The sequence below is a fragment of the Pollicipes pollicipes genome, unplaced genomic scaffold (assembly GCF_011947565.3).
Source record: "Pollicipes pollicipes isolate AB1234 unplaced genomic scaffold, Ppol_2.1 Scaffold_6686;HRSCAF=7923_pilon_pilon_pilon, whole genome shotgun sequence".
NCBI lineage: Eukaryota > Metazoa > Arthropoda > Thecostraca > Pollicipedomorpha > Pollicipedidae > Pollicipes > Pollicipes pollicipes.
Window position 1 is genome coordinate 13,337,607 of NW_023596921.1, and position 25,689 is coordinate 13,363,295.

The following is a 25,689-nucleotide window of genomic DNA, read 5'->3' on the forward strand; positions in this document are numbered from 1 at the left end:
ACTCTCGTCTTTCGCCCATCCAAGGCAGCCCGTCACACCTCTCTTCCTTCCTAGCAGAGATTCTCCTCCCTGACCACACCTCTCTTCCTCCATGACGGGCCTTTCCTCCCCTCGACAGACCTCTTCCTCCCCGACGTAGGCCTCTCTTCCTCCCGACGTAGGCCTCTCTTCGTCCCCGACGGAGGCCTCTCCTCCTCCTGTCAGATCTTCCTTTTCTCTGGCAAACATTCTCCCCTTCCCTACGTACCGGCGCCCTCGTCCGGCGCGAGTCTGCCGGCCATCATGCGGATGAGGTGGTCTTGCCGGTGCCGTTCCGCGAGCATGACCAGGATCTCGGAGTCGGTGAAGTCACCGGCGTGCACTGTCAGCTCGAACTCGCCCATCTTCTCTTCATGTCGGGGTACGTGTAGCGGGCCATCCGCTTCACCTGAGAGCGGTGCCGGCAGCTTGGTCAGGCGGGCCGCCAGGACAGCGGCCGGCTGCCGCAAGGGCCGCACCTCGACGCCAGTCGACGGCCTTCGTGGGGGGGACACGTTTGTATCACACTGCGCCGCGCACACTTCGATTTCACTATCGGAATATATCACTAATCCACTAGAGTCGGAGTAGCATGGACGCGCCCTTGTCACCATGATGACCTGTGAGCCGACGAGAGGCACGGCAGCGAGACGGACGGGCTGCGCCGCCAGACCTCGAAACGCCCACCGGTCACAGGGCTGAGCCCGGTGGGCGGCGGCCCGTCCCACCGCCACCGCGAGCTTACCTCCTCCTCCATGGCCGACTCGGACACCTTGAAGACGAGCGAGACGTCGCGGAAGCGCAGGTTCTCCGTCGGCACGTAGCCGTCCAGGAAGATGTTGATGCCTGCCGGGCAGAGGCAGCGGCGTCAGCTGTCAGCGCCACGCGTCAGAAGCCGGCGGCCAGTACGTCGCGTCTCATGTGTTACGCAACGATTTCAGTCAAATAGGAGATAGTATAGACTCTGTATGACTCTTGCAGCCGACCCCCCCCCCGCCCTATTCCCCCGGATATCATAGTAAAACAGACGTATACGGTAGGACAATGGCATGCATTTAGGGGCGAAACCTGAGTATTATCAGGTTTACAGCAGTATTTTTCGCGACAACGCAGGTCTCGGTTTCTTCCGCATTTACTGTACACTGAACTAGCTCGGTTGACTCCCTCTCAGGTCGGCCTCCGCCAGCGACGCAGGGCCAATACCGACCCGAACACTACCCGTGCAACATAAACGCCGGTGCGCGCCGGCTAGTTCCCGGTCCGGCGACGCACGGCTAGCCGCTGTTCAGAGAACGGCTGAAGGCGAGGTCCGATCGCACGCGCTACCGGCTCCCCGGAGCTGACTCGGCGGGCCGGCCAGTGACCCACCTTCCCGCACGGAGAAGGGCATGGTGACGACGCCGTAGACGCCCGGTCTGCCGTACAGGCAGCAGATGAAGTCGGAGAGGTAGTCGAGCACCGACAGGTCGTGCTCCACCACTATCACGTACCTGGCCGAGGTCACACGCAGCACGCGGCTTTAGACACCGGTCGCCGAGCTCCCAAACAAAATGGTTTCTCTTCAATCCCCACAAGTTGGCTGCTGTGCGATATGCGGAGCAGTCGCTCGCATAGCTGAGGGCTGGGTCACTTCACTGTCCCACAGCATTGGTGTGTGACCAATCAAAGAGCATCGTGACAGCGACGCCAACCGCTTTGTGTGCAGTGGCCAGTCGCCAAAACAAAAGGCGGACCAATACGCAGCGCTCCGAAGGCGGACACCCGACAGTCGTCGGCCAGAATTACGGAAGACACCAATGCCAGCGCTCACTTTTTCTCCGACACCAGGTTTCGGATGGTGATGGCGCACCGCAGACGCTGCTTGACGTCCAGGTAGGAGGAGGGCTCGTCGAACATGAAGATGTCCGCCTTCTGTATGCAGACCATGGCGCAGGCGAACCGCTGCAGCTCACCGCCCGACAGGTTCTCCACGTTGCGATTCCGCACGTTGTTCAAGTCTGCCGGCGGTGAGTGGTGAGTGGCGGCGCGCATGCGACTGTTACGTGCGGTCTAAGGCGAAAAAGCTAACATTAAGGTCGGCACTATAGCGTCTGGTCCGTTAAACCGCGTGGGAGTGGGAGCAGAAGCAGCGGGAGTTTCGGAGCGAGAGGGGAGTCCAAGATAATAGTAAGACAGCAAGCCTTCAGATCAGTCAAGTGCACCGAAGATACTACAGAAACCTCTCCATGTTTTTCCACACCCATGCCCCACCTCCCAGGGACAAAGATAATTAAACTTTCAATGCAAAAACCACGCAGGGCTTTCTTCAGCAGAGTCTTATCAAATACCTCTTAACGACAATCACACGCTACACGTCGACCCGTATAAGGTCAGCTCAGCAATGCCCTTTCTCACCAAGTGCCTCGCAGATTTCCGTTTGGTTGCCCATCTCGTCCTTCTTGTCTAGGAGCTGTTGGACAGAGCCGCGCACCGCCTTGGGAATCTGGTCCACATACTGCGGCTTGATGATGGCCTTGAGGTCGTCCTCCAGGATCTTGGTAAAGTAGTTCTGCAGCTCCGAGCCGCGGAAGTACGTCAGGATGTCCGTCCAGTCCGGCGGATCCTGCGGACGGGCCCAGCATGAGACAACCGAGGCAAGCAGTCTCGCAGTGCGGCAATGATTATACGGTGATGGAATTACAACAGACGTTCCGACCGATAAAAAACAACCCCATCGACAAACAAACGATGAACAACGACGCACATAGCCAATGCCTACAAAACCTTCGCTCTATAATATAAATAAGCCGGTGTTTGTCGAGCCTGCACAAACTGACAGCGCTCATGTCAGGGGAGACGGTCAGCGGCCCGCAGCGGCAGACTGGCGCCCACCCGGCCCGCCGCGGCGGGTCGCTCACACCGCCCCGGTGCTGCCCACTCACATTGAACCTGCCCAGGTTGGGCTTCTGTTTTCCGGCGAGGATCTTGAGCGCGGTGGACTTGCCGATACCGTTGGTGCCGACCAGGCCCAGCACCTCGCCCGGCCGCGGGATCGGCAGCCGGTGCAGCTTGAACGAGTTCTGCGAGTAACGGTGCGTCGTCTCCTTGTCCAGGTTGCTGGGCAGGTTCAGGATGTTGATGGCGTCGAACGGACATTTCTGAAAGGCGGGCGCGGATGGTGAACGACAGAAGCTGGGCGGCGGCACGTACCTGACCGACATTTGACGTCCGTTTAGGGTATCTAGCAGTGAATCAGTGTGCCCATCTAGGGCCTAGCAACAGCACCCAGGTTACCTGATCAAACACAGCTGAGACACTATGCAAAGCACATTTTTCTACTGAATGGTGTGTTTCCCACCTTTTGGCAATGCCAATGTACACGCAGTAGCATGCATTACAAAACACATAGAATCCCACCTCCAACAGAATGTAGCAAAACACGAGATCAGTGCATCAACACTAACAACAAAGCAGAAGTGAATGACAGCAGTGGGACGCACGTGAACGCCTCTCACCCACCTTAATGCAGATGCCGCAGCCAATGCACAGCTCCTCAGAGATGATGGCGATCTTGTCGTTGGGCGTCACCTCTATGCACAGCTTGCCCATGCGCACCACTGGGCAGGAGCGCTTGCACTCCTGCCGACACCGCTTGGGCTTGCATCTGTCGGCGTTGACGACGGCGATACGGGTGAGCTTGCTGCCCTCGTCCTCGCCGCGTCGCTTGGACATGACTGCCGTGGGTCACCCTGCCGGGCGGGGCACGCGGCCGGTTACTCGCGGAAACAGTGACCTCTAGTGCCGAGTTATGTCTATAGACACAGCTGAGGGTTACTCCGGAAACGGCGACCACAGATGTCTACAGTGTCTACTATGTCCACAGACACAGGAGAGACGCAGGAGAGGAGTTCCCCGCACGTTGACTTTTGAGGCCACTTGATGCCAAGTGAACTACGCACATGACTGACTGCCCAACCGACCCTATGTTTCTGTGACTTAACAGGAGGTGGAGATGAATGGTCCTATCACAGGTCTTGTATGAATAATCCCCCTCCATTTATGATTTTCAAACTACTACAAAAACAAGATCCCAAAATTCATTGAAAATCCATCTGCAATCATATCTCCATACATGCCCATGTAATCTGATGAAGCAAACTAAAATAATGTTGATTATTTTGTCATCTTTGTTGAACCAAGCCATTGTTCAACATTCCAAAGTGTTTTTTTATTTCAACATTCTAGCATCTTAGAATGACATACAAAATTGTATGATTCATAGTTTGAATGCCTCCCCCCCCAGAAATTAATACTAATACTAAACTGATATAAATCTGATAGCCTTTATCCAATTAAAAATAAAAACACATACAAATGTAGTATTGGCCACTCCTATTGTTTTCCTAATCCACCACTCACATATTAATGTAAAACATGTTCTTAGTCGCCATACACCATCAAAACCCAAGCCCACTAGATCACCTGTACAGCTGCATGCTGAGAAAGTAAAGCAGGACAATATAACAAACTATTGGTCAAAATTGTTTCCTCTTTCATTTTGAGTGATTCGGGTGAGCTTGGTACTGCCAAATATCATGCATGAGGTGGTTTTTCAGGTAATGCATGTATGATGATAATGATAACCATGACCCATAAACATAGATCATTCCCACACCTTTCTTTAAACCTTGATTACCAACATGGCTCATTCAATGATACGGTTTGAGGACTGCATACCATCAACCTGTTATTTACATCACCCCAGTTCTTGTTTACCTATTGGCATGCTAATATTTCTAATGTTAAAGACATTTTATTATCCTAAATAGCATTTAGGTTATACAGTAACATAAAACCTATCATCCAGCTCAATTTCACAATTTACTGTGAACCTGGACTGCAATCCACACATTGTGCCAAAACCTATCAAGCATTCTGCCAAGTCTCAGAACAATAATTTTTCAGTATGCGCATTATATGTTTGACAGTCTGAGCTTCGGACATAACCTCCATCAATTTCAGTACATAGAAAGTCAATGTTGCAAAGAGTCATGACATTGTCAGGTAAATCAGAGGAAAATAACCCCAAACCTTCTTTCAGCAAGCATCTTTAAAAAAGCATTATTGCCAGGCCAGCATTTGATGCAAATCTGCCCAAGATTCAGCACATTGATAGCTGTCAAGTGGTCAGTGCAGAGGATGGTTTTATGAAGACTGGCTCTGAGCCTCATGATGGACATTACACTTGCAGTAATCGTGTAGGACTTTCCATTCATACAGCACATTTTTGTGTCTCTTTTAAATCTTACATATCAATACCACCAAACAAAACGCCACTCCATCTAATAGCCCAAATTCAGCCACGTTAGCGAAAGGACAGAAATATACGCACAATCTAACATACGCAACGGATCAGCATATGGCCAAAACAAAAGCATGTTCCAACCTACTCTGACGATCTGATGCATTTAAGGATAAGAGCACCGATTGGTTCTTCAATGCAGCTACGTCTTACTGATACACAAACATGGAAAACGACAAACAAATGCAAAATATTCCGCGACTAAGGAGAAAGTACCTTTCGACGAAGGGTGAGGGCAGAAAGAGAACACCCAACCGGCATCAGGAGACACCCGTGAGCAAACCAAATACTTATAAGGGAAATATATGATGTCATTTACAATTGTTCCTGCGCTATGATTCGTTAAACATTTTTTTATGACGTCATAAAATACAGTTTTGTCCTTCGTGGCTTGAAACATGGAGGCGTGGATGGTTGGAGGTCGGGCGATGTGCGCTGTTTTTGTAGCAGTTTTTGATGACTTCTCTATGTTTGTTTGGGCAGAAAGAAATATGTTAAAAATTTTAAATTTACCTTAAAAACTACTTCTTTCTTTTTATAGCTGCCATTTCTCACAAAATATCATATTTTTGCCCAAAAGTAGATATACCAATGGTTCTAGATTAATGTTTACCATAAGAAGCGGCCAAACCTGCGCAATAAATACAGTGGTTGGGCGTAAACAAAACCAAAACTAATGAAAACAGCATTCCTTCCTCAGTTATCACGCTGTACAGCTGACGGGGTCAAGGTGGGTGGCGCGGTTGTTCTTTTGAGCACTGGAAAGGAAACCAAGACGGCTTACAATGTATATGCCATGACATATATGTCAGGCAGAGTATGACGATGCAAATTTTATAAAACAGTGCCCAGTTAAAGGCAGTAACTCGGGTAACCTACAAAATGTTTGACTACCGGAATTCTACGCGGTTTTGGAGGGCTTTTTGTAAACCTGCTGGTCATTTATATCCCACAGAAGCTTTAATAGGCCAGTGTGCTGTCTGATGGAATGGCCAGGATGGCTAGATATGTGTATTTGACCTCTTTTCTGATTGCATGTGTATGACATGCTATGGCTGTCCAGATACTGCATTTCCAATGGCTGACTCAGACTGGGACAGTGAGCCAGAACAGGAGCAAGCGCAATATTCAGCTCCATTAAAGAAGCCAAATGGTTAGTAATCCATTATTTGTTTTTAGAGCCCTGCTTTTATACATTTGCTTTTTTGCACATGTATTCTGCTACAGTATATTTGTGCCTTGGGGCCTATGGGTGTTGTGCAATGATTGCAGAATTACCAGAAAATTTGTAGCATTATCAAGGGTTATTTAACAAAATGTGTCAACATGACATTGCCTCAGGGTGACCTCTAATTCACCTCAGTCCAGGGAAAAGGGAGCAGAGGAAATTTACAAAATTATAAAAGTTTGCCATCCCATCCAGCCTGCTTTGTTCCTAGTCAAAGCCCCATTTATGCCATACAACAGTGACTCTGTGCTTGCTTACAACCTGCCCTGCCCTGTTCCAGGCCCGCACCAACCAGGAAAGAGGAGGGGGAATCACCAGTCAAGGGATGTGTCCCGGGCATCAGTCCAGGAGCCGGTGGGGGTACCACCAGTGGGGGATGGTCTGGCACCCAGTGCCTCCCCAAGGGGCGGTCCACAGCGCCAGCCCCAGCCCAAACAACGCCAGGCTGAGTCCAGACAGAGGCCAGTGAAGGCTGACCCTGAAACGGAGCCACCATTCAACTTCAGGTGGGTGTTGGCAATGGAGGCACTGGTGTGTGGCCAGACAGGGGTTTGCTCTGGGATGACATTCCATATAGCAGTCAGGCATATCTAGATATGACATGTTGAGCTTTTGAGTATTTCTTTGAGTATGCACCTGCAGCATTTTATTCAAAGTGATGTTTAAAATTATTGTTAATTTTTGAAGTCCTGGACTGCACTCACTCATTTGCATTTTCTATGAGACTGGTATCCTCCTGACGGTACTGAGTTGACCACTGGTCTGCGTGTCCGACCGAGATTGACCTAGTATCCCACAAGTTGAGTGTGAGCTGACCTGGTCAAGGCTTGCTTGCCAGACCAGAGACGGACGACGGAGGGGCGAGGGTGGCGCGGCCGAAGCCCCGGCCACCGGGCCGGCAACAGCGGTCCGAGTATACTGTCTCCTCCGACCACGCCGACCACCAGTCATCAGCCGCCGACGCCGGTGAGTTCACAGCGGGGATCTCAGTCAGTCGCGCCGACGCAGCGGCCTGGGCCGCGCGTCAGCTGAGAACGCAAGCCTGGGCAGTGCGCGTCTGCCAGCCGACTTGTTTGGCTGCTGGGAGGAGGCACGTCAAGCACGCCTGCGTCGCTTTCGCTGTCGCCTCATGTTAAGTTCACGTACAGCTCCTGAGGTAGTCCTCAAGACCTGCCCCCACTCCTGGGTTAATTTGAACCGATCCGCTCAGCAGCCGCGCTCCCCAGTCCTGACGCGGGGGCTGTGTCAAACTTTGTGTGAACCCCGGCGCCGTCCCCCTCCCCTCTGACCAGCCGTCGTCCTCAGGACGTGACCCTGACCCGGGGGCTGTGTCGGACCTCTCCCCCGGCGCCCGGCCCCGCTCCGCCCAGCCGCTGCCCCTGCTTCACACCGAGCAGGGCGGCCCCGTCCGATACGCCGCCAGCCAGGGTGAGCGGCGGCCACACCGGTCCTATAGCCTGTATCAACTGTGGTGTCTGACCCGCGCGCGGCTGGCGTGACTGCGGGATGCGGAGGTTTGCAGTGTCCTGTGCCATGCTGCGTGTTGTGCCGCGTTTCAGCGATGTGGATAACTCGCATGACGCGTATCGCCGTGCGATGTGGAGTCGTGGTACATGAGTCGCAGTAAGTATGGTGATCTGCGGCGGACGTAAGCGTCGACCGTATTGAAGTCATGCCGAGCAGCTGTGTATGTGTGCGTCCACTTGGGTGGGATGGGAGGGATATTTTTCTTGCTTGCCTTTTAGAATGTTCATGAAAATATTAAGGTGTCGAGGATGTTTACGAGATGTCGCTTTGACCCTTTTAATTGCGATCTGTCTCCTCCTCCACCCCACAATTTTAGAGACGTGGCCACACCCATGCAGCTGGCTGCTTCCATGACATGTCAGTGTTTTTCAGACAATTTTTGGCGAGGCTACAGACCTACCCGCGATCTGCCGCCCTCTCCGTCCCACCTTCATCCGCCCGTCCTCTCCGGCCTGTCCCGTGCGTATCGCCGTCCGCCGGCGTGCCGGTACCGTGTCTGTTCGCTGACGGCGGCTTGCGTGGCGCTCATCGTTGAACTAGCGCGACAAACGTGGCCAGTGACTGCCATTTGTGGGCTTAGAGCAATAGGTTGCCAGCCTTTTAAAGCAACGGGCGTGTTTGGACCGCAAATATAACTTATCGCCGCCGTCAGCTGTTTTGGGTCCGTGCGCGCTCATCACTGACCGGGCACGATGATGCCCATTTACGCATGCTGCCACGTGTGCTGTACATGTTTTGACGCCGCAGATATGGGTCTGAAGCCCATCAACTCAGCGGGCTCCATCCGGCGCGGCTCGTCCAGCCTCCGCCCCGCGACGCCGCTGGTCGAGGAACCGTTGTCAGAGTGTGGAGCACTGACGGTCACCGCCACCAGCTACCATTTCTCGAAGGGGGACTCCAGGTGCGCCCTGATGCTGCTGGGGCGGCGGCTTGTAAGCCGAGTTTTGCCACTGCATTTCAACCACCGGGCTTCAAATCTAGGATCTACTTTGATCACGGGAGCTTCTAACATCGGTTATTTTCTGGTATTGCTACTTGAAACCTGAGCTCCGTCCCCCATATCTGAGCAAAAAGCATCAGTTCTGTCATCATCGGTCTTGATTCAAGCTTGCACTCAGCCGCCATTGATCATGATCATGCCATCGCTCCGATCTACCCCACGTCCGCGTGCCTCAGCTGTTCCCCGAGCGATGTTGCACCGTCCCTCTCGCGTGTCCAAGTGTCAGCAGCGTTGGCCGCTATCTTCCGCGCAGGACGCTGAGCCTCGGTGACCAGAACCCGTCCCGTCTGCTGAAGCTGTACGGTCGGCCTTCGCACCAGCAGCTGATGCGCATGTGGGCCGAGCTGTTCTACGTGGTCTCGGTCCCCGTCCTGCTGGTCACCACTTTCCTCTACTCACTGCTCAGGTCAGGGCACGGCTGGCGGGGGGGGGGGGGGCAACGCGGCGCGGCGCCGTGTTGCGGTCCCCATTGGAATCCCGTTGTGTTTAGTGCTGCTATGAAAAAGAGATACGACCTTATGCCCCCGCCGCACAGAAGTGCCTGAACCAGGTACAGTTGTTAGTACTTCAGCGCGGTCCCTCCGCCGCTCTCCACGTGGTGGCACGCTCCGTGTCCGTGCGGACAGGTTTGTTCTGGAGGCGGTGGTGCGGCCGGTCGCCGTCGGACCCGTCCAGCTGCTGGGAGACCACCTGCTGAAGCCGGCCGTCGTGGCGCTGCACGACTCCCTCCTGCTGCCGGCCGCCACCCTGCTGGCCAACCTGGCCGCCGCGCTGGTGCTGGTGGTGCGGCCGCTGGCCCAGCTGCTGGAGGAGCTAGTGCGTCCGCTGGCCGCGCTGCTGGGCTCTGTCCGGCTGGTGCAGGTCAGCTACGGACAGCCGCCGCCGGCAGGCCACACTCAGCTAGTCTGAGACGGGCGCGGAGCGAAGCGGGGACAGTAGGGAGGTTGGCTTACGCCAGCAGAGAGTGGAGCGCCACGCGAGAATGTTTCAGGACCCAGGAAAACATCAGGATGATGTTTTCAAAGCATGCCAGGTTAACCTGTCTTTCCTCCGATGCAACGCTGTGTAGTCTTCATGACTTGACTCAACGCAGCACAACCCGACAGGACGGGACGTTGTGGACGCAGAGTCATCTAGCGGACTCAAGGCTTATCAGAGGTGCGCCAACTGTCCGTGACCGACGCGATGACTCGCGTCGTTTAGCGCCGGCGATTAATGACCACGCCGAGACGCACCATGTGGTCCGAGTAATCGCAAATCACTGTGGTCCGAGTAATCGCAAGTCACTCGTAATGCGCCTTGATATTATCAGATTTGGGTCAACTACATGGGTTGCGAGGATCCTTGTGAAATGCCTGATGTTGTGTAAGCGTGGACGATGCTTTGCATAAGAATGACCGGAAATCAAATATGGTGTTGTGCGCGCAGCACCGGGTGCCCGAGCGGTCCCTGCTTGCAAACCACAGTGCGTATGGAGTCCAGCATGCCTGCCAGGACGGTTTCGTGGACGCGGAGCCCAGGGAATGTAACACGAGGCGAGCGCGCGCGTTACCGTCCGTGGCTTTAAAGGACGGCTGCTACTGATACCATGAGTGATTGGTCTGGGCATCGCGTTGTCCCCACGCGTCCGGCCCACTGGCGACTCGGAGTGATGCACTTGTATTCAGTGTGAAGTTTTGGGCTCCGTCGGTGCCGAGGCTATATGTTGGACCGGTCGTGCCGCGTGATTTTGCTCTTCGTTACAGTGATGCCAATGAGAAGTGCCCTTGATGTTGTGCCTCACAACTCGTCTCAGATGTACTTTCCGGTACATTAATTCTAAGATTTCAGTGTAATGTCCGCGACATAGCCAGGCGCCATCCTGGCTACGTCGTACAGGCTTTAAGAGCGATCTCAAAAACTCTAGTCACTAACGCTTGGAAGTGGATGAACGGAAACTGGTGTTATTCGTCAGCAACGCTTTCAAAATGTGTGAAATTACATGCTAGTCAGTGCTCACCAATGCTGTCGAGCGGTGTGAGCCGCGATCTCCAATGTAACGAATCCGTCCGCCTACCGTCCACCCGGAGACTGTGATCCTGTCACATTCTAGTCTCGGCCGGCCCGTCGCGTGTGCGGTGTTGTGTTCTGGCGTGTGCGGTGTGTACGTGTTCGCACGTTTGACCACGCCCCCGCACGCCTCCGGCGCATGCGAGGCCTGTCGTGACCCGACCAGCGACAACCACCGGTCGGTGGCCGGGCGGTGACCGCCGGCGTGGCGGCCGGTCCGGGCGGTGACCGGTCCGCGCCGGGCGGTGACCGGTCCGCGCCGGGCGGTGGCCGCCGCCCGGACGTGTCGCTCCATCGCCCGCTTTGTTCGCGCGTCAAAAGGTGGCGACTCGGCCCCGGCTGGCACCGAGCGCCCCCGCCCCGCCGCGGCCCGCTCCGCCCGGCCACCCTCCGAGCGCTGGCCGACGGTGTGAACACGTGCACAGGGCGGCGCCGCGGTAACGGTGGAGGGCGCGCTCCGTCCGCGGCTCCGGACGCCCGGCTGGCGGCGCGCTGTGTTCTGCTGTGTTAGCCGGCATACCGAGACCCCTTGCAGAGGAACGGCACCACCTGGCGTGCGCAAAAGCCCGTGAATATTTCCATGTGCTTGGTGGAATGTTGACGACCTCGAAAATACACAGAACTGAAAGGCGCTTGTATGGTGCATGTGCTTTGGGAGAGCAAGTGAAAGATGCAATCTGTCGGAAATGTATCATACGGTAGGCATCCGCGGGTGTTGGATGTGTGGCATCGCCTGTTTGATCAGAATGCTCGTCCTGAAGCCACCCCCTCAACCTTGGAAAGCTCAGGTGGCGGATGCTTCTGCATGACATCACCTGCAACACTGGACGCCGCTGTGGTGCAGACTCTCCCCCTGGCTCAGTAATATTCCTCAGCTGTCGCCGGCGACGCCTCTCAATCTTCAGCCTCGCCACCAGCGGCGGCGTCGGCAGGATGCGTCCGCACCGGGCGTAATAACGTCGTAATTTTACGGCAGCGTTCTCGGCGCTTGCTGGCGCGTTACTTTCTCCGTCGGCGCCGTGACCTCGTGACCTCTGGCAGCGTCACGTAGCTGGTTTCCGGGGTCGGCGCCGCGCCGTGCGGCCTGTTGTTATTGCCCGCGTCCCGTCCGGCTCACCGGCCCACCCGGTTCAAAGACCGCCCGAGTCGCGGGGGCGGCGGGCGGTGGCGCCTGTCCGTGAGACGTCACAGGGCAGCCGGAAGGGGCATGGCGATGGGTGACGTGACGCACCAGCACGCGTCACATGGCACGTCACGGGCGGATTGGTGTCGTCCGCGACGTGACGTGAAGCCGGACGGAGGAGGTCGTCACGCGTGGCCCGTCATGCGGTCAGGCGGGAGTGGACTGATGTCTGTGACTCATCATGAGGGCAGGACTGATGTCGGCCACTCGTAAGGGCCGGCGGGGGTGGACTGATGTCTGTGACTCATCATGAGGGCAGGACTGATGTCGGCCACTCGTAAGGTCAGGCGGGGGTGGACTGATGTCTGTGACTCATCATGAGGGCAGGACTGATGTCGGCCACTCGTAAAGGCCGGCGGGGGTGGACTGATGTCAGTGACCCGTTACAAGTCAGGCGGGGTGGGATAATCTCCGTGACCCGTTAGAATTCAGGCGGGGTTGGGCTGACGTCCGGCACGCGTGATGACATCAGGGAACAGCGGGCTCCCGTTCGTCCGTCGTGTGTGATCAGCCCGGTGGGGTTGTCTGATGGCATATGTCCGCCATCAACCCGCCGGGCTCTCAGGACGGTGGTCCGGCTCTGTTGTGACGGTGACTGGTGCTGTTGTACGTTGTCGTTGTCGTACGTTGGTGACTGGTGCTGCATTGGTGCGTCGTCCCGGCGTTCGCGTCATGCCGGCCGGCGGCACGTGTGTGGAGCGGCACCCGCGTTTCGCACTTCCGCTTGTGGGGTCATAAGTCAATGAGCAGATTAAATCCCAGCTGGCAATGCCTTCCAGGAAAGAGAATATGGTTTCACCTTCACGGAAACACCGTTAGTAGATTTTTAACGCATAGAGAAAACTTTGACTGATTAATAATCCTCCGCATTCCACTAATGCGGCTTTATTACTTCGTTCAGCGCTCTCATTGGGATAACGCGAACCTCATTTGTTTGCGAGGAAATGCGGAGCATTTTCTTGATTCGGGTAGCTTGATTTTTAAGCGTAATTTTTGCTTAACTTTGCCCGACCCCACTCGCGATCATGAGCACGGTTGGAAGCCTCGAGTACTGTCAATATACCCAATGTTTGCGCTAAAAAGGCCATTTAATGAGCACCTCCACCCTCGTATGTGGAAGACGGATAACTCCACATAGGACCTCTGAATTCGTTCTTCAGATATTGAAGCTATTGATGGGAACGCACACAGTATATGTAGCGATAGTCTGTGCGTCAGTATAAATTGCCATAATGCAAACCCCCCGCCACAAAGAGATAAGGAGAATCATGAATTGCGGTAGGTCCGAAGAAGACAGCTGTTCATCTGGCCATAGGAGCTTTAAGATCCTGTATACCAGACAAATCGTTACACTTTTCGGAACCAATGGGAATCAGTTGCATTCAGGATCCCGGACTTGGAGGCAGTGTCATGCACTGGGATCAGGGTCAAGGGCGTGTCCCGTTCTTTTGATCCCGGGGCTGTCGATTGCACGTGCCTATTCCAGTTGTGGTGTCTCGAGGACGACCGCATAGCGCATCGGTCTCATCACCCCGCCAGCCGCCCAGTCACGTTCAGCCAGTGCCCACTGCACAATGCACACTCCCCAAACCTTGAACAGCGGCTTAGACAGATGCCGGCGCCAAATACCCACTGGTAACGGGCTCGGGCTGGATCTTCCCACGCCCGTCGATCAGGACCAGTGTGCCCCCAACGGCGCTGTTCATGGCCGATTAAAGAGGTCGCGGCGAGCCGCAAATTTAGCGCGATTAACTGGCTGTCTCATCAGGCACACGGTAGGGTCAGAGGCGCGCATCGCGAGAGGCGGCTGGCGCATGCTGCAAGCGGATTTGGCTTTGACTTATTTCTGTCGAGGGAACTCAAAATACCTGTTAACATTCAGACACGTTTGACGACTGTGGTGAGTTCGCTGATGAAGTCATCAGTAAAGCCCCACTTGCTGCACAAGACGACGTCAAACACCGAAGAAGCAACACAACTCGTATGTTATGCTGATACACAAATATGTGGTAGAAACGGAGCATACGCCCAGCGCATCGGCACACAACGCTGACAGTTCATGGCGTTTTTGGTTTGGCATGCATGACGTCACATCACACATTTCTTGGCGTTCCGTATGCGGCGGTTGAGCTTCATTGCAACCATCAACGATTCAACATGCCTAACCCTTCCATCTAGCGTAACTACAACAGAAAAGGCAAGCCTGGCCTTCATCGCTTTTTGAGCCTGATACTAACACTCATAACTTTCGTTGGCTTGCCTTCGACCAGTTCAATTATTAAAGTCAGATACGCCGTCATTCATTGCATCGTCGAATGTTCCGCAATTATTGGAGTGATGCCAAACCTTGGAACCATCTTTACCAGGGTTTAGCTCATGGTAATGATAGAAAACGGTCCAAGGCTACGTGATGAATGCACAAAATACACACATCCTAAAGCACCGAATCACTATAGCTGTGTTCGGGGGCCATTATTTCAAGACAGCATCGAAGTTGGTTAAAACTGAGCTATGTCGCAGCCATGCGCGGCGCTGGAGTGCCCGTGCTGAAATACTGAAGAGGGGCGCACGCTGGCTCGCTGGTCCGCCGGACGCCCGAACAGTGTCTGTAGCCGCCTGGTGCGGGCGAGCGGTCCCAGCCGCGTCGCACTCCTCCGGTCCGCCGGCGGGTCGCGCGCGGCCGTCTCGGCTCGCGCGGTCTCGGCCGGACCGCTCGGGGTGTTGACGAAGTGCGTCGCCGCCTTATTTGGATACTGGTCAGCGAGGGCACGCGATTCCCAAGGTCGGCTGTGCTGCGGCCGGGCGCCAGTGACGTCATACCCCACCAGCGACGCCGCTGCTCGGCTGACGCGAGCGGTACCCGCTGACAGGCCGGGGTCACGCGCCCGGCGCCGTTCTGACGTGCCACTTGTCCCCGCCGTTTTCCGTCCTTCGCACATTGACACATGACGCGCTCCGCCACAAAAACGCGCCATCTGCGGCGGTGGCGCGCCTGCTGGCGCCCAAGGTCGTGACCGCAGACCGGCGGTGACGTCACTGACGCAAGAGCGCCTGTAGAGGGTGGGGTCGTGGCAGGCGCTCGTCCGCCGACGCCTGGCGGCCCTCCCGCAGCAGGCGCTCCTCCAGCGCGAAAAAGCAGCACTTGGGCGAGCAGAACATGGCCTGCGCCGCGCAACGGCACTCCAGGCAGTTGTCAGAGGCCACCCCTGCCGAGAGAGGAGGGAGTCAAGACGGGGGACACACTGCGGCACTCCAGGCAGTTGTCAGAGGCCACCCCTGCCGAGAGGGGAGAGAGTCAAGACGGGTACACACTGCAGCACTACAGGCAGTTGTCAGAGGCCACCCCTGCCGAGGGGGAGAGAGTCAATATGGGGACACACTGCGGCACTACAGGCAGTTGTCAGAGGCCACCCCTGCCGAGACGGGAGAGAGTCAAGACGGGGTACACACTACGGCACTACAGGCAGTTTTCAGAGTTCACCCCTGCCGGGGGAGGGCAGAGTCAAGACGGGGGATACACTACGGCATTGTAGGCAGGTGGCAGAGGCCACCCCTGCCGAGAGGGGAAAGAGTCAAGACGGGGGACACACTGCGGCACTCCAGGCAGTTGTCAGAGGCCACCCCTGCCGAGAGGGGAGAGAGTCAAGACGGGGACACACTGCAGCACTATAGGCAGTTGTCAGAGGCCACCCCTGCCGAGAGGGGAGAGAGTCAAGTCGGGGACACATTACGGCACTATAGGCAGTTGTCAGAGGCCATCCCTGCCGAGAGAAGAAGAAGTCAAGACGGGGGACACACTGCGGCACTATGGGCAGCTGTCAGGGGCCACCCCCGCCGCGAGAGACAGAGTCAAGACTGGGGACATACTACGGCACTCCAGGAATTTCTGCTGACCACTCTTGCCGAGGGATACACCGCCTTGACCACTCTTGCCGAGAGCAGGATGAAGGCAATGTACATACCTAGACCGCTCATGTGGAAGAAGGACGTAGACTGCACAGACCAGAGATCTATCTTGAATCCTAATGCTACGCCCAGGAGCCACTGGCTCTCGCCATTAGCCGTTGCCCGGGGAACGGACGAAACACCGCATCATGGGGTTGTGCCGACGCAATGGCTTGTGACATTCTCTGCAGCCATGCAATGGTTTGTGAAATACTCGCATGGCACGCTTGAGCGGTAAAAATAATAGCGCCGCGCTGATACGGCAGACGAAACATCAGTTAAGCAACTTCTTGAAATGACGACCACAACGCTAAAACACAATGGTGCATTTCTCATGCCGTAGGCCAGCATGGGTTGTGTCAATCGCACCCGCGCCCAAAATGCATGATAATTGTCTGTGGTGATCCGTCATTGAGTTGTTGGAGGCAAACCAGGTCTCTAAGCGTCGTTATGGCCTGTCCGGGTATGACGTCATCAGTCATCCGTCTCAATTGATTTCGTTCTGTCTAATCGGTAAATTGGCCTGTACTGTGATCCGTCCTTAGCATCACACCATCCGTCATCTAACGTAGCTCGATCTCCTGGCGGACTGGCGCCGTCCAGGTATGACGTCATCCGTCAACTGATCGCAACCGCAACCGCCGGCCGGTGCCGTGATCCGTCTGGGGTATGACGTCACGCGCCACCCGTGAGGTGTGGTCCGTCTGAGTAAGGTCCGAGCGTGTCACCGCCAGGCGCCCGCGGAGGTCGCCGGCGGCGAACCACAGCCGGCCACCGGAGCCGGTGGTTCCTAGCTGCAAGGGATGACTCGGCGGTGTGGAATGCCGTGACATGAGGTCGTGTTGTGTCAGCGGACCGCGCTGACATGCACTCGCACCCGGCTGACATGCACTCGCTCACAACCGTTTGCTGTAGCGCTTGATTGAATTTATCTGAATGTGCTGTGTTGTATCATCAGCGGCTACAGCAGTATTTTAATGGATGTTGAGAGATGTGCTAGGCGGTTGCATAGCCATCTTTAAAGATGGTCATCAAGTAAGAAAAAGGAGGCTAAAATGAATCGTAAAAATAATAGCCAGCAACAATTGCTATTCTAGCTCTATCTGGAATAGCTAGCTGAGCTTGGTTTTCTGTAGAGCCTAACTCCGTCGGGAAGCCGCAGGAAAAACCAGTGAAGTTATGAGGTACAGAGTGATTTCATGCTTAGTGCGCTTGTCATGCAGTATGTCCTTCGGACAGCTGTAGGCGCTTTTAAGTAGACACCGGCAGCCTGCTTACTATTTCCAACCGTGAACATTTTTCAGATTTACCCCAGAATTTCGTGATGTCCTGATTACCCGAGGTCCTGGTATTAGGTCACTTTTTGCAGATGGAAAGGGATTGCATGTTATCCGTCCAACAAGATCCGTTAATGTCGAAGCTGAACGCAATGAAATCCGGCCTAACTCCATCTACTGCAGAAAACCCCTCTAACTAATCCGCTGAGCGTTGTTCGGCAGGCCCACCGCACGGGAATAGGAACAGACTAGCGCTGTCTTCGGCTTGAATCCAAACAACCATTTTTGGTACAATTTTTAGCCGACTGAATGGAATTGAGTGCCAAGTAAATTTCCGAACGCGTGGGACTGTCCCGGTATCATGTGACGGCGCACGGTGTCAATTTAGGGATTCAGTTCACAATGCTATCGACGATATACTGCATTGCACGAGGGACTCGCATATACGAGCCTCATAAACATATGCCAGTGTTTTGCTATTTTTACGTTTCTACTTCGGGAGCGCTTAGATGCGCTTGCCCCCTGAAAGGAAGCTTGGCCTTCTCTGACCCCACCACCCACCACCTGGCATTCCGCCGGTCGCCAGCAGAGTCGCTAGACCCCGCCCCTGCTGCCAGCGTCCGGCGGCCGGCCCAAACCCGCGCACAATGGTCTGTTTACAGCGCGGGGCGCGGCTGGTCCGCGCGTGGGCCGCGGCCGGCGTCAGGCTCGGGCCGGGCCGCTCCGCGCCGCGATCTCAGCTGATTGCCCGGGCGGAGGCGCCATCAAGGTTGCGCCCACGCGCCGGCCGGCCGTGCGCAGGGCAGCCGTCCTCCACCCACTCTTCAGCGCGGCGGAGCTCCGGCCGATGGCCAGCTGACTTCTGCTCCATGTGGATGGCGGGGGTCAGAAGACAAGGGGCAGCGTGAGCCCCACCCACCTGTGGATGGTAGTGCTCGCACCCCGGCCGAGGGTCTGGGAACTGGACTATCAACTACGACGACTGAACAATGGCTATGCAGCTGCACAGCTGGCCGCTAACCCCTGCACTATGACTCCGATGAATGGTGCGATCTCCACCGTGCCCTCCCCCGCCCCCGCTCTCCCCCCCCCCCCCCCCCCCCGAGGAGACCTGCCCGGCCGAGTCAACGGCGGTCACCAACCCCGCGCTGTGCTGCTCTGAGCCAAGGTGTCGGCCGACGGCAGACTCCTCCTCGCGCCCGTGCGGGCTCCTCCGCCGCCCCGGGGAGCGAGCCCCGGCAGCCGGTCCGGATCCATGACAGAGCGGAGGGGTCATTCCTCCGAGAAGTGGCCGCTGGCTGCCGGGAATGCAGCATGCGCCGTATATGGGCGTATCAAAGCGGTGATCGGACGGCCCGCCCAACTCTGCAGGGCTAGTTTGGACTGGAGCCGCGGCCGGGGGCGGGCTGCGAGGGTTCAGTGCCGGGTGCCGGCGGCGGCGTTCAGCACTGCCGCCGCCAACCGGCACGCAAGCGCCTGGGTACTGCTCCTTCGATCGGCGCCATAGAATAATGCGGCGCCCTTGGCGCCAGCCGAGGGCACTAGCTCTGGCGATGCGTCTTTTTAGGTCTGGGAAAGCAATGCGAGACCAAAAATAGGCACTGTTTCGTCACAAGTGCTTACCGTGAGGCACAGTTTTGGCCCAGAAACGATGTCGGCAATTGACCTCGGCCACCTCTCGCACCGTCGTACGCTCCCAGCCCTCATCTGACCCGACCTGTCCGATCGCTTCAAACGATTGGTACACACGGCTGCGCTGCTCCCACCGCATTGCGCCGCAAATTCCGCGCATTGCGTCAGGGCCCGCCGCCACCCGCGGACGCCAAAGCAGCGGGAGCTGTTTCCGGCGCATGCCCGTGACACGGCCGACGGCCGGGCCGCCCGCCCGCTGCGGGCGGGCCGATGTCGGCACCGCCGCCCGCCCGCCGTGGCCGTGTGCGCGCCGTGCACGGCTCCGCGGTGGGGCTGGCCGCGAGGGCGTGGCGGACAATGGGAGTCCGCGGCGTGGGCGTCGGCGACTTGACCACGGCGGCGCCGCGGGGGGTCGTCTGACCTCGGCCGACCGGGGCGGGGCCGACCCGACGCGGGACCCAGCCGCCGGCGGTGTCGGCAAGGGGAGGGTGAGGGAGCGCTTCGCTCCCTAGCTCTGGGAGTGCCCCCGGTACCACAGCGCAGGCCGCGTAACCCGAGCACCCGACCTTGACACCGCCGACCGCGACCGACTCCGACGCCGGTCGAGCTGCGGGCAGACCGCGACGCAGACAGATCGGCGCTGATCTGGGTCACCTACTTAACCCCGTACGGCTCGTCCACGAGCAGTCAGCGGGAACAGCAATCGCCACTGGAGTGAATGGGGGCGCTGTTGCCCACAGCGCACTATCTGTAGTTCCTATCGCGCTGGACAGCTCCATTTATCACGGTTGAGCTCAATGGCCGATTTATTTTCGCCCATTCGTGCTGGACACGATCTCTCGTTGTGCGCATGGCATGGCGTCACGACGTCGGAGTGGTTCCATGAATAGATCTATGACGTCACAGTCATCTGCGATCTGTTCACGGAGGTCCATATCAAATCGATTGGCCGATGCATATTCAAAACGGCGTTCAGGGCTACCGATTCAGGCGAGCGCTGACCTTGCCAGCCGTCCAGCGGCCGTCCCAGCGACGCCTGAATAGGACGGTCAGGGTATCTCCCGAAACGGAGGTGCCCCGACCTACTTGGCGTGACGCGCAGCACGCGCGGCGGCCTTGGAGCGTGTCGCGACCGCCTCCGCGTGCCATTTACACCCTCAGCATGGTGCGTCATCAGCGAGCTGCCGGTCCCTCCCAATGACGCATTAAAACCCAACGAAGCTGGCCCCCGCCGCCAGCCGGCGCCTCTGACTGTCGTTTGAAGACGGGTCACTGTGGGGCGCGTGCTTCTGGACTGCTGATCGGCGTCGCCGTGTGCGCGGGACATCGGGTGGTGGAGGGAAGGCGCCTGCTGATGATGGGACCGCATACCGTCGTCTCATGAACGCCGCAGAGAAGTGTGGCAACACGACCGGCAGTCTACGTCGAGAGTGATGTGCCTCAGGGCAACTTGTACGCTCTGATTCATGCTCCATGAGGCTTTCCTCATCGCTAAAGAACAAAGGACGTCGGTTACTGCAATGCCAGGATCGGTTTGTTGATTGGTCGGGCTATACTTTTCAAAATCATGCTTGCATGCATTGTTCATGATTCATTGGTATTTCCTAACAAAGAAAAAACAATAAGACAAACGAGGCAGCCAATTCGCGAACAATTTGCTAGGGACTCAGCATTTCCAACAAAAAGGGTGCCGAAATGCCCTTCCGGTGTGTGGAGCAGCATGACGGAACGCACAGCCTGTTTTAGGTTCCGTCCTTTCTGTGAGAGTCCAAGTCCTGTGACAGCGCCAGCCACACCGGCTTCCGGGATTTCACAACTTGAACCTGTTCCTATATCGCGTACGATGTCCTAAGGAACCGTATCGCCGTATCTCTCTCTTGTCCTGTCACCGAGCAGGCTGGACTCAGGACCCGGCCGGCCGGCGCCCGACCGGTCCACATCGGCAGGTCACGGGACCGCGGACCGTCTCCTGCAGCAGTCTGGAGCGAACCTCTCCGCTCTCCGCGGCGCACGGCTGGCTATGCTGGACGCCTCGCTCGGCCCGATGCGCCGGCCTGAAGCGGCCAGTCCCGCCCATGCATAATGCACCGCACGCGGCCGGGCCGCCGCCACAGATGGCACCGCGTCGGGGCGCCGATGTGGCGTAACAGCGACGGCGCGCCGCCGGCAACGGCATACTCAGCGCTTGCCGGTGTTCCCACACAACGCCGGAGCGCGTGACGCCCAGCTTCAGCCGACTTTCGTTGGACGGACGCCTTAATTACAGCCGGCCTGGACTGAGGCGGGGTCAAGTTGGAGCGCAGGGTCACGCCAGGTCGAGCCCGGCGTCCGTGGCACGCCCGGGCGGCAGGTGGGATCGGACGAGCGAGCTGACACCTCGCGGAGCTCCGCTGAGAGCTTAGCATATCTTCACGACAGTTAGTGGCTGTGGCAGGCGTGATGGTGTGCTTGATAACTCCTCTGACTGGTAAGGCCCTTCAAATTGGAGTATTTGTATCGACAGCTCACCTGACCACTGTGGTCATCAACAAAATCCAGCTTACTGGTTGATGCGATGGGGCCAGAAAAAAATTGGAGCAACAGGCTGACCAGTGACGCTGTCTGCTATCGCTTTACAACTGACAGAAGATGGTGAAGAGGCCCGTACTATCTCGTCTTCTTCACTACGGACACGATTTCTCAACAGCTATCCAAGGTTGTAAAAACAGCCAGACCAGATTTCTCGTGAACAGTTATTGGGTCGAGACGACGTTGGCTTTCCCTAAGGTTAGGAAATCTAACACCCTAAGCCGTGCGAGCTAGAGAGCTTGAGAAGTCGCCGCGGTGGATCAAAAGAACAAAACATCCTCTTGACGCAGGAGCGTAGTTTTGCAACACACGTTGTGAGGTTTATCAGTGATGAATCGAACTTGTCCCCAAAATATACTAGGAAACAGGTTTTTTCCGAGTTCGGCTAAAGTTCTTCTCAAAGTTGGGGGGAGGGGAGAGGCGACTGGAGCACCCAACTCAAGAGGAAATTGCACCCTGCACTAATGCATTGGTGGTCCTATACCACTAACTGCGGAATGCCCTATCCGTCAGTTTCGTCACATGCAGAGAGATGAGGGTGATAATCTCAACTTCCGCGGAATTTTGCAAATAGCATACTCATATAGTTTCCAAAAAAGCATCCTTGTTTGATCGAGCATGATGAAAGGTTTTCCAATTAATTTTTCCTGGAAAGGGCAGATCTCATATTGCCGACCACATTTTGCAGTAATGCTCTGCAGAACTGTCACAGCCTAAAACGAAACTTCCTGCAAGTTGCAGCAAAAATCGCGTAACGATCAGCTCAAGTGCCTAATAAGCCTAACGTCTCCCAGCCTTGCCCCGTATCGGGGTTGATGGTCTCACCTTTAACACGCTGACTGGTAACTGAACGGCATCATCACCGACGGCTGGTGACCTACCCCATTACCGCGGGGGGCTAGTGACCTGCCCCACCTGCAGGGGGGGGGGGCATCTGCGATTCAGTCGGTATGTTTGCTCGAAACGTAGTTGTTATGGCCGTTAGGAACGTAACATCTCACGCCTTGTTAGATTAGGGGCATTGGAATCAACTACAGTCGACGATTCGACCAAAAACTTTCAGTAACGGAACAAAGACTCTCTTTAATACCCTCCTCGCCATTGCCACCTGCCGGTTGTCTGCACTGCACCACCGCCTCAGCGTTCGGAGTGCGTTTATACCACTTTTGGTCAGCTTTGTCTTTCAATGCACCGCCCGCGCCTTTACCAACCACATGAGGCGTCTAATGAGCCCATTGGTCTTGCCCACACGCCTAGCTGCACGTCACGGAAATCAGCGCTCAGGAACGGCTCAATCGACGCTACCACGCACAGGATGTTTACGGCCTGGCAGCGCGTGCTACGACTTACAGCTGCAAGCCTGGTGTGCCGGCTGGGGCCACGTCGGAGTGCCCACCGTCCGTCGGGCATTCGCCCCGGTCGACTGTTCCCACGAACATAACCTGATTGCCTGTGGTGAAACACCCCGGCAGACACTCGGCATTAGTGCCGGCGCAATGAAAAGCGTGATCGATTGTCACGCCGCTCCAGAAAGCCAGCGCGCTCCAGCGGGCCGACCGCCGGCCACTGTCGCTTTCGTCCATTCTGCCCCGCGGGCCGAGTTTGTGACACCCGTCCGTAACCGCACGCCGCCCCAGCGCCGCCAGCTGTTGGACCGGCCGTCAGCTGAGCAGAAGCCCAGCTGACCGCGGCCCCGTCACGCCGCTGGCGAGCGACCGACCGCCCGCGCAGATACGCCGCGAGGCACGGCCCCACCCTCGCGTCGGCCACCGCGACAGGCACCCTGGCCGGCGCCGGCGGCCGCGGGCCGTGGCGCAACGGAGACGGTGGCGGCGCGCGCGTGCGTGCGCGCGCGTCTCTGCACGGCGTCGCGTCGTGGGCCGGCTGACCCGCTTCTCAAGGTCACGCACCGGGGCCCGGGGCCTCCCTCATTAGGTACGCGGGGCGGGGAGTGAGAGGAGCGAGCATGGAGATTGGGGCCGCTGTGGATAAGAACTGAAGGCAGCGGAGGGATGATAACTGGGCGGAGTCAAATGGCGACGTAATGAGCAAATGAAGGTGAGATAAGACCAGACACGCATGAGTAATTAGGGTACGTTACACGCTACCGACTCTTGAATCAAGGTGCGTGATAATGCGCATGCTGTTTGCCTACATTATGCTCAGCTAATCTGCTGAATACGACTGCTAACAAGTTGTGCTTGTTGACGCAGGAATCCAGAACACAAAGACCCGTGCAGTGTGGGCGTGACGAAGCATGACAAGCGACAAAGCCCGAGCCCTCGTAAAAAGGAGCTGACTCTCAGAACAAACAGCAATGGCCAGACCAAGCCGTCCAGCGAGGATCGGACCACGGACTCCGCGGCGGCTGCGACCCTCCGGTGTACTCACCGATCACTTCTCCCAGCTCGTAGCGCACACCCATGATGGAGCACGTCTTGGCGTGCTGCTCGACGGCGTGCTCGTGTTCGTGCTCGTGCTCGTGGTGGTGGTCGTGCACGTGGTTCTCATCGCCCGGCAACAGAGAGCGCCGTCGCCGGCGCGAGCTCCACTCGGCCTCCAGCCGACGCACCGCTGCCGCGTCGAACACATCGTCGACGTCGGCGGCGCGCCGCAGTCGCCGGCCGAACTCGGGGAACATGAAGTCGGAAAGGTCGATGTCCTCCTCCAGGTCGTAGTCGAAGTTCATCAGGGGCTGCATCGCGTGGCTGACGGCGGGCGCCACCCGCGTCTTGATCGGAGTCGGCCGGGCCTGCGGGGCGGTCGGCCGGGCCTGCGGGGCGGTCGGCCGGGCCGGCCGGACGGTCGGCCGAGTCGGCCGGGTCGGCCGGGCGGTCGGCGGCCGGGACGGGGGTGGCGGAGTGCTCGGCGCGGCGGACAGCCGGCGGGAGCCTCGCCGCCGTCCGCTGCGTGTTCTCGACGCCGCACGGGCCGGCGCGCCAGCTCCGGCGGGGGCCACGCTCGGGACCGCATCGGGGACCGGCGCCGGCTTCGGAGAGCTGAAACGGAAGGCGCCACGCCCGCGGGCGGGCTGCGGGACGAGACCGGCCGGCTGCGGCAGCTCGCCACCGCGACCGGTCGGCATGACGAAGTTACGCGGCACCGAAAGCTCCTCGTTGAAGTAGGTGGCACCGGAGGGCGCACTGACGGCGTCGGCCGGGCCGGGCGCCGACGGCTGCTCACCCAGCGGCGGCTGGAAGCTGTCGGAGGGAACCACCAGCGGCAGCACGCGTGGCCGCGGTACGATCTTCATCGTGCGCACCGGCGAGCGGGCTCGTGAGACCAGCTGGGAGCGGGCGCCGGTAGCGCTCTGGGACCGCTCCGGACGAGGGGTCGGCGCCGCTGACTTGAGCTGGGGTCGGCGGCGCCGGCTCGGGGACGGCACAGCCTTGGTCGTGGAGCTCGGAGCGGACGCGCTGTCAGGTGACTTGGTCCGTGACCTGACCCGTGACCTGGTCCGTGACCGGGTGGCGGTTGGTGCCCGCGAGCTAGCCGGAGGCGGTGTGACCTCCGGCCGGCGCCGCCGGGTCGGAGTCAGAATGCTCGGCTCGGCTTGAATCGGAGCGTCCGCGATGCTATCGGGAATAGCTGGAAAACGGAAGTTGCGTGAGGCTATGGTGAGAATGAGTTGCCTCCGGTGGCGCATGTGTCATTGCTTTCTATTTATTTGGTGGAAGCCTTGGAATGTTTTTTTTTTGTTGAGAGCAGCAGTGAATTATAAACACTGTTTTGAGAATTTGCGTTCCACGCCTTTTTATCGGAGACTGGCTCTCTGCCGCCTTTTTGTGACAATCACGTCGATTCTTAACGGAAGCATTGCGTGACAGTGTCAAGGCGTAAGTAAAACCTAAAAACCAGTGTTTGTCAAGCACTTCCGTTCTTCGCTCAATCATCATATTGTTGACTGAAGTGAACACCGTA

The 25,689-nt window shown here is 57.2% G+C and overlaps 2 protein-coding genes and 1 long non-coding RNA gene across 3 annotated transcripts; 1 reads left to right on the forward strand and 2 right to left on the reverse strand.

The window, feature by feature from the left end:
• Positions 1–316: 316 nt before the first annotated feature.
• LOC119107849 (ATP-binding cassette sub-family E member 1-like) lies at positions 317–5,650 on the reverse strand. The gene is made up of 8 exons (XM_037231405.1): positions 5,576–5,650; positions 3,517–3,746; positions 2,940–3,155; positions 2,413–2,620; positions 1,829–2,015; positions 1,387–1,508; positions 764–864; positions 317–427 (listed from the first exon to the last, which is right to left on the reverse strand). The coding sequence occupies exons 2-8, from the start codon at positions 3,727–3,729 to the stop codon at positions 365–367; spliced, it is 1,110 nt and encodes a 369-aa protein (XP_037087300.1). The 5' UTR covers positions 3,730–3,746; positions 5,576–5,650; the 3' UTR covers positions 317–364.
• Positions 5,651–8,979: 3,329 nt separating this feature from the next.
• LOC119107850 (uncharacterized) lies at positions 8,980–9,872 on the forward strand. Its single transcript, XR_005095283.1, has 3 exons — positions 8,980–9,015; positions 9,368–9,520; positions 9,741–9,872. It is a non-coding gene; the product is annotated as an uncharacterized LOC119107850 (long non-coding RNA).
• A 4,440-nt stretch (positions 9,873–14,312) lies between these two features.
• Positions 14,313–24,502, reverse strand: LOC119107700 (uncharacterized). Its single transcript, XM_037231238.1, has 2 exons — positions 24,160–24,502; positions 14,313–15,552 (listed from the first exon to the last, which is right to left on the reverse strand). The coding sequence occupies exons 1-2, from the start codon at positions 24,467–24,469 to the stop codon at positions 15,380–15,382; spliced, it is 483 nt and encodes a 160-aa protein (XP_037087133.1). The 5' UTR covers positions 24,470–24,502; the 3' UTR covers positions 14,313–15,379.
• Positions 24,503–25,689: the final 1,187 nt, after the last annotated feature.